We start from the raw sequence: 12,026 nt of genomic DNA, 5'->3' as shown, positions 1-12,026 counted from the left end.
AAGCTTGAGGAAGGTAATTTGCATATTTACAGTGCATTTTTGTTAGTCTTTTGGCTAAGATCAAGCGTAGTATCATTTGAAAAGACTATTTTGGTCACCACCATCCTAGTAGATTGATACAATGCACATTGGGTACGGTGTGCTGCTAAGTGCACTGGGTGGCTCATCTAGCCATCCGATTGAACACTTGGTCCTCCAGTATTGATGCTATTAGGTAAAGTAAGATTGAAAGCCCAAAGTGCAAAGTGCCCTGGGAATGGTGACCCTAGGGTGCTTTAAGTCACTGGGTGTGGGTAAACCTACTTGAGTTTTGGCACATTTCTATTAGCAGTTCACTTCTTTATTCTTTATGCACACACTCTTTTCCGTGCCTTCTGACAAGGATGGGGAATTTTTTAATTACCGGTAGATGATTCAGTATTACACTGAATAATTTTCACTATTTTTATATTTGGTTTTACTGTGTTTCACCCTATATATGTGTCCACCCTGTCACTAGGTTGGGCTCCCCCCTGAACCCTTGCTTCCCTATTTCGGGAGGGGAGCTGACACTCGATGGCTCCTAGTTCTCACCTTGGGTTGCAACCCGGTCAGATGCTAGGAGCCTAGATTGGGGCTTTCCTTGGCTTCGGCTAAAGGAGGCTACTAATCCCTGACCCTCGCTGTAGCCTTCTGGCTCGGAGGGATGGGAATGGTTTTAGGGACCCTTCACCTGTTGGAGAGGTTTTCAAGTAGACCAGCATCGTAGTGCTTTTTTTAATGGCACTTAGTCAATGTTTTGAAGCATATTTGGGTATCATGCACGACTTTGGGCTTTCAAAAAAAAAAAAAGTAAAAAATTCCAGTGCATTCTGGGGAGTGAAGTGTCGCTATGTATCTGAAGCTCTTTGGGTGTAGCTGGGTCAAGCTGCTTGAAGGAAATTGTCAAACCAGGAATTGAAGCTCGAGTAAGGTAATTTGTATATTTCCAGTGCATTCTGGAAAGAAAATTCACCATTGCCAAATATAATCTGTGTAAGGTACATGAGGATCACATATTTCACACAATTAAAAAGTTACTTTTAGTAGATCAACTACAAGTCAAAAGACTAGTAAAAAATATTGATACCCAACTAGGCAACTAAAAATATATAAATACAGATACAAATATCCTGATAAAAAAAAGATTGGGGGGGAAGAGAGCTATTCTCCACGTAATATTTCCCTCACACTGTATCCTACCTGACTGCAAGGGTTGGCACCCTAGTATAATGCAAATGGTGCCCCCACTCCGCGACGGCTCACCCTTACCGACCCTGTTACATCCTAATAGGAGACAGGGAAGGGTAGCACAGAGGTGGCGCCTTACATTAACAAGTAACAGATACCAGAGGAAGCCAAGGTAGGCAAGTTACAAAATATAACCAAAGTCAAGAGCAACAACACAGGTAAGTGTCAATCCAAGTACCAGTGACTACCACATGAGTCCTTATACAGAGGTACCAAAAACAATAAATTCAGTAATTTTCAAAAGGATACAAATATCTTAAAGGCTGCCACACTGTAGAGGGATCAGTTTTTTTCTCACTTTCACAAGGAAAGACTAGAAGCAATGGGATGAAACTGATGAGGAGGAGACACAGATTAGATATTAGAAAAAACTTTTTGACAGTGATCAACGAGTGAAACAGGCTGCCATGAGAGTTCTCCTTCAATGGAAGTCTTTAAAAAGAGGTTGGACGGACATCTGTCTGGGATAATTTAGTGAATCCTGCTTTGAGCAGGGGGTTGGACCCAGGAGGTCCATTCCAACTCTAATATTCTAGGATTCTATGAAATACATACATATTCATTAGGGTTAATGCATTGTCAGATAGAGATAAGATAAATAAAAATACAAATGTGTGTATATAGATAACAAATAAACAACTCTCAATTAAATACAGGGTATGATGAGTCCCGTCAAGATATGTAAAAAATCATAATGACTAGGCCCCTACCCAGTAATTTTGAATAACTCGACTTATTTCCTCTAAATAGGTTCATCAGGAGTAGTGAGACAGAATAGATATAATGCACCCTATGTAAATCCAGTATCTTGTGCCAAATAATCCCCGTGCATAAACAATACATCAAACACAGATAGTCTGATATATGAGTAATACGTCAAACACTCCCATATAAATACATAGTTAATAATTGAAAAGGTGCTTGGTGCAGGATGTACATTGACTCCTTTCTCAACAGGTACTTATAAGCAGCAGTAATATGCTATAATCCTTGTAAGGAGGTGATACTTAATATACCCAGTTAATAAGGTGCTTATGAGGAGGTAATATTACCAGTTAATAAAGTGCTACAGAGCAAAGCAATAATGCAGGACTCCTCAATGTGGTAGCAGAAAAAAGGACCCCATAAATCTGATCATAGATCATGTATCATGTCATAATAAATGTAGAATAAAGTACTTAACTCATGATAAAGTGTCATTTAAATATCCTCTATGTAGTCCAGGAGGTCTCAGCGATGCCTTAGCCCATGTCAGAAAGTCCTGTCTCAGTAGGTATCGGGAAAAGTAAAAAATGCACCCGTTTATATAGGTATGTGGCATCCAGAAATACGCTCTGTTGAGGAGATGACATGAGGTGGAACGCAGAATGCGTTGCATAACAACTGCGCACACGTCGGCGAGGATGCCATATTTAGATAACCATAAACAAGGAAGTAAGGTGAGATGGAACGCAAGGTGCATACCATGCTCATTTCGCATGCGCCAGTAACAGGGTCTATTGGTACATGACAACATTGATATGCTATATGTATTAGTCAGCCAGCACACATATCAAGTGGGAATTGCCTCAATGGACGCAGATATGTAAGTGGGGAACAGCGTAAATAAGATATACTGAAGCACGTGTGGTGGTACCACTGTTTATTAACCATCAGGTATATGTCAAGGAGTATACAAAATGCTTCCAACAAAGGAAAGGGTATATTACAAAATGATAAATAAAGTGCATAATAGTGTTACGGTTGCTGTGGCACTCGAGACTATGTTCGGATATCTTGCTACTGCACATGTGCGATCACTGGAGACTATGTTCGGATTTCTTGCTACTACACATGTGTAAGCGCTGGAGACTAAGTCCTATCTTGGAGCCATTGCACATGTGCGGGTGACATCATCGCTGACACGAGGTCACATGTCTCTGACACCTTCTAAGCTGATTGGCCGCTGGTCATGTGCTTGTGACACGTGGTCACATATCTGACACCTTCTATGCCGATTAGTCGCTGGTCATGTGCTTGTGACGCTTTGCTCGGTGATAGGCCAGCGGGACGTCATTGCTGCCGTTCTGGCAGCGGATTGGCTCTGGTGTCCTCCATCTTGGATGAGGCACAGAGTCTATATAAGACCCTGACGCACGCCGCCCGGCGCTCAGACCTCTTGGTTCATGCATGAGAGTAGACGCTCTGTGCACGTCCCTCTAGGCATCTCTCTGTCTATGCTAGGTGAGCGCTACCGGCAGGGTAGCGTTCTTATACCTTACAGCTTCGGCTGCGGTCCGTATCCTTACATCTTAGTGGAGTGGACATAGGCAGGTGCCTGAGGCACATGGTCCGGCTGGGCCTTGTGATTCTACTCGTAGGTGGACGTTGCCGCTAGGGAAATGTTCCTTATACTGCGTCTGGCAGTTGTTGGTATCCTCGCACACTAGAGGAGCGAACATAGGTAGGAGCTTTGTGCGGCTTATGCTGCTGTCCGTCTCTTTTGCACCACTAGTGGAGCGGACCTAGGCAGGTGCCATATCTAGTGGTTCGTGTCCTCGCACACTAGTGGAGCGAACGCAGGTAGGAGCTTTGTGCGACTTACACTGCTGTCCGTCTCCTTTCACCGCTAGAGGAACGGACCTAGGTAGGTGCCATTTCACACTCACTGCTTTTGTCTCTGTGACCATTAACAGAGACCATATCACACACCCTCCAAGCAAGGGAGGAATTGCTTTTTTCCTAATTATATTCCTCTGTGAATTTAACAGAGGTAGTGCACTCTGCACTTGTGCTATTACTATTTACAGTGGCACACTTATATACCCCTTATCCTCTGCCATAGTCTGCAGCAGAGTCTTTGCACGGTGTACCCTGACTGTCTGATATTCCTTTGGGGTTTATTATCAGACAGCCCCCCGTAACATTAGGACTGAGCCAAGGGTCTGGCAGTTATGGCAGAATATCAGCATACACCGTTACATACAAGTACTTGTACTTGAGTCGCGGCTCAAGACTATTGAGGATAAACCTCAGACCATGGTGACATCTGCACATGATCCTCGCCTTGCTCTGCCAAACAGGTATTCTGGCGATGCCAGATCATGTCGTGGTTTCATTAGTCAGTGTCAGATACACCTAGAGGTCAACTCTTCTCGCTTCTCTACGGAGAGGTCCAGAGTAGGCTTTATCATATCCTTACTTCAGGACAAAGCCTTAGAATGGGCGACTCCCCTATGGGAGCGCTCTGATGTGGTTACTCTGAGATATCAAGACTTTCTTGAAGCTCTTAAAGCGGTATTCATGGGTCCGCAGGTTACCCATGATGCGGCCCTGAGACTGTTAGATCTATCCCAGGGTTCGTTATCCACTAGTTGTTATGCCATTGCTTTTAGAACTCTGGTGGCAGAACTAGATTTGCCAGAAAAGGTGTTGATTCCTATCTTCTGGAGAGGGTTGGCAGGCTATGTCAAGGATGCCCTTGCTACTCGTGAGGTCCCTACTTCTCTGGAGGACTTAATCACTGTAGCAACAAGGATCGACATACGCCATAAGGAACGTAGACTCGAGGTTTCTTCCTCACGCCCTAAGCATCGGGCTATTCCAGTTGTTGAGGGTCCACTACCATCTTCCTCAGCATCTGAGACATCTCCCACTCCTATGGAGTTAGGTCATACGTCCTCCAGACTACGCAGGTCTGGTCCTCCTATATGTTACGTATGTCGTCAGGCTGGGCACTATGCCAACAAGTGTCCTAGCCGTCAGGGAAACTCCCAGGCCTAGTAACCATTAGTGGGGGGTTACTAGAGACGTCTTCTGCACCCTCTAAGTGTAGTATCCCAGGTCAGCTCTCATTCTCTAAGAATACATGGCCTATTATGGCTTTTGTGGATTCCGGAGCTGACGGGACTTTTGTGTCCTCAGGATTTGTAAAGAGACACAATATTCCCTCTATCATGTTAGAGTCGCCTATTCCTGTCCGTGTTGTTAATGGGACTATGTTGTCTGACTCCATTACATTGAGGACAGTTCCCTTGCGCCTTTCCCTGTCTCAGGGTCACATAGAGGAGATTTCTTTTCTTGTTTTGCCTGAGAGTATAGACGACGTTCTTCTGGGTCTCCCATGGCTTCGGACCCATGCTCCTCTAATTGACTGGGAGTCCGACAGCATTATTAGTTGGGGTTCGAAATGTCAGTCCCGATGTCTTCCCTTACCACCTAAGGTTGTTGCGGTTGCATCAACTGATCTCTCTCCCATACCTACACCCTATTTGGATTTCGCTGACATGTTCTCCAAACAGGGTGCTGAGGTTCTTCCACCCCATAGGCCGTATGACTGCGCCATAGACCTTATCCCAGGTTTGGTTCCACCTAAGGGCAGGGTTTATCCCCTGTCAATACCTGAGTCGGAGGCCATGTCAACCTATATAAGAGAGAGTTTAGAGAAGGGGTTCATTCGTAAGTCTGTCTCTCCCGCGGGAGCTGGGTTTTTCTTTGTTCGGAAGAAAGAGGGTGATTTGCGTCCCTGCATAGATTACAGGGGTCTCAACGCAATCACAATAAAGAACAAATACCCGTTACCTTTAATTTCGGAGCTCTTTGACAGACTGAGGGGAGCTCAGGTTTTTACGAAGTTGGATCTGCGGGGTGCGTATAACTTGGTACGAATTCGAGAGGGTGACGAATGGAAGACCGCTTTTAACACCCGAGACGGTCACTATGAATACCTAGTCATGCCTTTTGGTTCATGTAATGCACCCGCAGTATTTCAGGACTTCGTAAACGATGTGTTCAGGGATTTACTGTTATCCTCCGTCGTGGTGTATCTGGACGACATCCTGATTTTTTCTCCTGATCTGGAGACTCATCGTCAGGATGTTGTTCGTGTCCTTTCCTGTTTAAGGGAGCACTTATTGTTTGCTAAACTCGAAAAGTGTGTATTCGAGCAGTCATCCTTGCCTTTTTTGGGTTACATTATCTCACAAGAGGGTCTGGCTATGGATCCTGCGAAGCTCTCTGCTGTCCTGGAATGGTCCGAACCTCATTCCTTGAAGGCGGTGCAACGCTTCTTAGGATTCATAAATTATTACCGGCAGTTCATACCCCATTTCTCTACTTTGGTGGCCCCTTTGGTGGCCTTGACTAAGAAAGGTGCTAATCCAAAAGTCTGGTCTACTGAGACATCCCAGGCTTTTGAGGCAGTAAAAAGACACTTTTCAACTGCTCCCGTTCTTCAAAGACCCGATGAGAATAAGCCCTTTCTCTTGGAGGTTGATGCCTCTTCAGTGGGTGCTGGTGCGGTCTTGTATCAAAAGAACGGTGTAGGTAGAAAAAGGCCGTGTTTCTTCTTTGCTAAAACTTTTTCACCGGCAGAGAGAAACTATACCATTGGGGATAGGGAACTGCTCGCCCTGAGATTAGCCTTGGAGGAGTGGCGTCACTTGCTAGAAGGAGCGAAACATCCTTTCCAGGTCTATACAGACCATAAGAATCTGACGTACTTACAAACCGCTCAGCGTCTGAATCCTCGCCAAGCCCGCTGGTCCTTATTTTTCTCCCGCTTTCACTTCTCCATCAACTATCTGTCTGGGAGTAAGAATAACAAGGCAGACGTCCTGTCTCGCTCTATGGTTTCTACCCAGGAAGAGCTTGACGAACCTCGTCTTATCCTTCCCTCTAGGGTTTTTCATACGCTCCCCCCTGTGACGTTAGACCAAATCCCACCGGGCAAGACCTTTGTTCCGCCGGATCGACAGAATGATATACTGTCGTGGGCCCACACCTCAAAGGTGGGTGGGCATTTTGGTATTAGACGGACACGAGAGTTACTCGAGAGGTGGTATTGGTGGCCACACTTAGCCAGTCACGTCAAGAGATATGTCAGTTCCTGCTACTCATGTGCTCGCAACCGTCTGTTACGGCAGAGACCGGCTGGGCTCTTGCATCCTTTACCAGTGCCAGATAGACCATGGGAGGTGGTAGGCATGGACTTTGTGGGTGATCTTCCGTGTTCACAGGGACATAAATTTCTGTGGGTCATTACAGACCATTTCTCCCGGATGGTTCATCTCGTACCGTTATCGAGAATCCCATCTTCCAGGGTACTAGCCAAACTATTCCTCAAGCATGTCTTTAGGCTTCACGGGATGCCAGATCGTATCATTTGTGATAGAGGCCCGCAATTTGCTTCCCGTTTCTGGCGAGATCTTTGTAGCCTTCTGCGGAGACCAATGGTTTGGTTGAGCGTACCAATCAATCCATGATTATATACCTTCGACACTTGACACTTTGTTGCTGAGAACCATGATAACTGGTCCTCCCTCCTACCCTGGGAAGAATTTGCCCTTAACAATTCGCTGGCTGAGGCCACTGGGCAGACACCGTTCGTACTCAATAATGGGCAACACCCTAGGGTACCGGTACCGTTTCCCGCTGCTGCACCTCCTCCTCTTGTGGCCGACTGGGCAACTAATGCCAGAGAGGTTTGGGATCGGACTCAAGAGTCGATCCAAGCAGCTAAGGACCGTATGAAGACGGTGTCCGATCGGTTTCGTCGCCCGGCTCCTGTCTTTTCTCCGGGGGACTTTGTGTGGCTCTCTGCAAAACACGTGAAACTTAAAGTGAGCTCTGTCAAATTTGCTCCTCGCTTCCTGGGTCCTTATGAGGTTCTTCGACAGGTAAATCCTGTAGTCTACCAATTGAAGTTACCCGTCCATCTTAGGATCCATGACAAATTCCATGTCTCACTGCTAAAGCCGGATATTTTACCTCACGCTCGTGAAGTGCACTCTCCTGCCTCTGATTCCTCTCGCTCTAGCTATGAGGTACGAGCCATAGTTGGTTCGAATATGGTTAGAGGGCGCAGGTTCTTCTTGATAGATTGGGAGGGCTACGGCCCGGAACATCGCTCTTTGGAGCCTGAGGAGGCTGTCCATGCTCCCGACTTAGTTGCCGATTACCTGCGTCGCCGGGAGGGGGGCCCTTGAGGGGGAGGTACTGTTACGGTTGCTGTGGCACTGGAGACTATGTTCGAATATCTTGCTACTGCACATGTGCGAGCACTGGAGACTATGTTCGGATTTCTTGCTACTGCACATGTGTAAGCGCTGGAGACTAAGTCCTATCTTGGAGCCATTGCACATGTGCGGGTGACATCATCGCTGACACGAGGTCACATGTCTCTGACACCTTCTAAGCTGATTGGCCGCTGGTCATGTGCTTGTGACACGTGGTCACATGTCTCTGACACCTTCTATGCCGATTGGTCGCTGGTCATGTGCTTGTGACGCTTTGCTCGGTGATAGGCCAGCGTGATGTCATTGCTGCCATTCTGGCAGCGGATTGGCTCTGGTGTCCTCCATCTTGGATGAGGCACAGAGTCTATATAAGACCCTGACGCACGCCGCCCGGCGCTCAGTCCTCTTGGTTCATGCATGAGAGTAGACGCTCTGTGCACGTCCCTCTAGGCATCTCTCTGTCTATGCTAGGTGAGCGCTACCGGCAGGGTAGCATTCTTATACCTTACAGCTTCGGCTGTGGTCCGTATCCTTACATCTTAGTGGAGCGGACATAGGCAGGTGCCTGAGGCACATGGTCCGGCTGGGCCTTGTGATTCTACTTGTAGGTGGACGTTGCCGCTAGGGTAACGTTCCTTATACTGTGTCTGGCAGTTGTTCGTATCCTAGGGGAGCGAACATAGGTAGGAGCTTTGTGCGGCTTATGCTGCTGTCCGTCTCTTTTGCACCACTAGTGGAGCGGACCTAGGCAGGTGCCATATCTAGTGGTTCGTGTCCTCGCACACTAGTGGAGCGAACGCAGGTAGGACCTTTGTGCGACGCTGCTGTCTGTCTCCTGGCACCGCTAGAGGAACGGACCTAGGTAGGTGCCATTTCACACTCACTGCTTTTGTCTCTGTGACCATTAACAGAGACCATACCAAACACCCTCCAAGCAAGGGGCTTTATTTCCTAATTATATTCCTCTGTGAGTTTAACAGAGGTATTGCATTCTGCACTTGTGCTATTACTATTTACAGTGGCACACTTATATACCCCTTATCCTCTGCCATAGTCTGCAGCAGAGTCTTTGCACGGTGGACCCTGACTGTCTGATATTCCTTTGGGTTTTATTATCAGACAGACCCCCGTAACAAATAGCAAATTGTCATCAGGTTGGAATCTGAGAGTATTGAAACAGACATACATAGATGCCACCAAAAACTGAACAAGCACTAATAGGTACCATCACTAGTCCACCCCATCTAAACTATTTTATGCAACATGATTTAGCAGAGAGCACCACCTTTGGTATCTCCCAAGAAAATGTCCCAGATGTGAGAATATTGGCGTATTTGTGGGAAGAGGACACTAAGCAACCAGGGCAAGGACCATTTACTCCCTACTAAAATCCAAAATCCCTGAATCACAAGTCACACACTTAATCCCAATCACACTCGCAGTGGATGATGATTTAAATAGTTACTTTTTCCCTTAGCTGCAATATAACCTGCAATTCACTGCAATGCTTGCAAAGGACCAAACATTATCCTTTGCATATTCTTTGTATACAGTCAGCAGTATATAGACATTGGAGTGTGATGGGGAGGTGGGGTGTTCTATGTTGTATAATTGTATATGAAAATGTTCAATAAAAAAAGAGTTATTGGATTTAAAAGAAATTAAAAAAAAGACAACACTTTTGCTTTCAAAATTGAGCAGAAAAAATACTTTTTTTTAGAAGTGAATGTTTATAGTAAAAAACCCTACAAAAAACTGTATGAACATACCCTAGAACTCCAGACATGCAACACACTTGATGTACAACACTATAAACAATAGCGGTTGCTGGGAATATGCCTCCCCTCCCCCCTCAAAAAACAAAACAAAACTTAAATTCTTTCAATGAAAAATTGAAGGTGAAAGCTTTTAAGTGTTTCTGTAACTTATTTTGCCTTAGCACACAATTGGAAAAGAGAAGAACCAGAAAGGTGTACATTGATCTGTAGGTCCAGGTTTCACTGGCTTATAGCAGCCATTAAACAGCTGCCAATCAGCTATATAGAAGCCAATTGCCAGTTGCTCTTTAACCAGTTTAGGCAGGCCTCTGTGCAGAGGAGGATCAGTAATATAGCTCTGTGCATATAGACTGCCAATTATTCTCAACATCACAGGTTCTGTACCCAGCAATTTTTTCTCTTTTCTCTGTGCTATGTAGAAACAGCAAGTCTCTTGTCTATTCCCCTTTTCAATTCCTGACCCAGCTGCTCTCTCCTCCTCCAGCCATTGAGTTTTGCAGTGACTCATGCGGAGAAAAGGGTCTTTTGTTTCTACATAGAACTTAGAAAGAAGCAGCTAGTCCATTTTGAATCACATGATGACAGACTTAATGGGAAACCGAAGAATTAACTGGGTAGAAGGGTAAAATAAGAAATTATACCAGTCTTTTTTTACTTAGTTGTTCTGTACTAAAGATAAACGTTACAATTGCATGATAATCTTGTAATAGTTCCTTACGTTCTATGTTATCCAGCAGTGTGTGATGCTCCAGAAATGCAACATCTCCATAAATGCGTCCACCAGGGTCTCCAACCAAACACCTAAAAATTGATCAGAAAACTTAAAAGTAAAATATAGTTTATCATCTGTATAGATGTCGACTAACTATGTAGATAGTGTACAGTGTGATTCCCTGGTATAAATGTTTAGGCTAGCTTCACACCTTTTTTTTCCTTTTTTTTTTTCCCCAGTCAAAACCTGCTCTCCACAGTAAAAAAGTTGGTTATAAAAAGACGGCTTTGCTATGTTTTGGTGCATTTATTGGTGCAGAATCTATGTGTCATTTGTCTACAGTACATGTTTAATAAAATTAGTATTATTCTCCAAAAATGCAGTAAAAATGAAAACGCATGGCTGAGCTTTTTGCAGCTTCTTTGCACCTCCTCATTGCTTGCTATGATATAAAAACACAGCAAAAACGCTGTAAGAATTGACATGCTGAAGATTTAAAAAAAAGCAATCATGTGCGTGAGATTTCTGAAATCTCATAATTTTTGTTGCTTCTGTAAAAACAGCCTTTAATTTGCATAAAAAAGCAACAAAAAGGCAAAGTGTGAATATAGCATAACCGTGTATGATTCTGATATGCACTACTTGCACAAAAATGATTGCTGTGAGTAGACAGGAAAAGTATAATTTCTGGTGCATTAAGCAATGGTGTAGAATCTAGTGGCAACTTTGTGCCTGAGGAGGCAGTTGTCTTGTCTGATTATTTTCCAAGACCAAAGAGAACTTTCGGAGAATGCTGAAAAAAATGGCAGAACATTATTCCTAAAAATGCGCAATGCTGTGCACCAAATTTATTATGTCTCTCTATTAACAGTATGCAAATTTTTGTTTCAAAATATTATTGTCACATTTTCCTGCACCACTTTGATCAATTTGGAGCATACGGTCTATTTTTGAAAAGAAGGGAATTTTGTTACTTACCGTAAATTCCTTTTCTTCTAGCTCCAATTGGGAGACCCAGACGATTGGGTGTATAGCTACTGCCTCCGGAGGCCACACAAAGCATTACACTAAAAAGTGTAAGGCCCCTCCCCTTCTGGCTATACACCCCCCGTGGGATCATGGGCTGCTCAGTTTTAGTGCTAAAGCAAGAAGGAGGAAAGCCAATAACTGGTTTAAACAAATTCAATCCGAAGGAACCTCGGAGAACTGAAACCGTTCAACATGAACAACATGTATACCCGAAAAAAACAAAAATCCCGAAGGAAACAGGGC

General features: G+C 44.8%; 1 protein-coding gene across 1 annotated transcript in view; it reads right to left on the bottom strand.

The window, feature by feature from the left end:
* Positions 1-12,026, bottom strand: part of LOC142298383 (serotransferrin-1-like) — a 117,770-nt gene that overhangs the window by 31,140 nt on the left and 74,604 nt on the right. Inside the window, exon 14 of the mRNA XM_075341764.1 lies at positions 10,761-10,843. Coding sequence (XP_075197879.1) covers positions 10,761-10,843 — 83 coding nt within the window. The remainder of the gene's footprint in view (positions 1-10,760; positions 10,844-12,026) is intronic.

Source organism: Anomaloglossus baeobatrachus, chromosome 1 (genome assembly GCF_048569485.1).
Source record: "Anomaloglossus baeobatrachus isolate aAnoBae1 chromosome 1, aAnoBae1.hap1, whole genome shotgun sequence".
In the NCBI taxonomy this organism is placed as follows: domain Eukaryota; kingdom Metazoa; phylum Chordata; class Amphibia; order Anura; family Aromobatidae; genus Anomaloglossus; species Anomaloglossus baeobatrachus.
The sequence above is the reverse complement of the archived record's forward strand: the minus strand, read 5'-3'. Positions and strand labels throughout refer to the sequence as shown.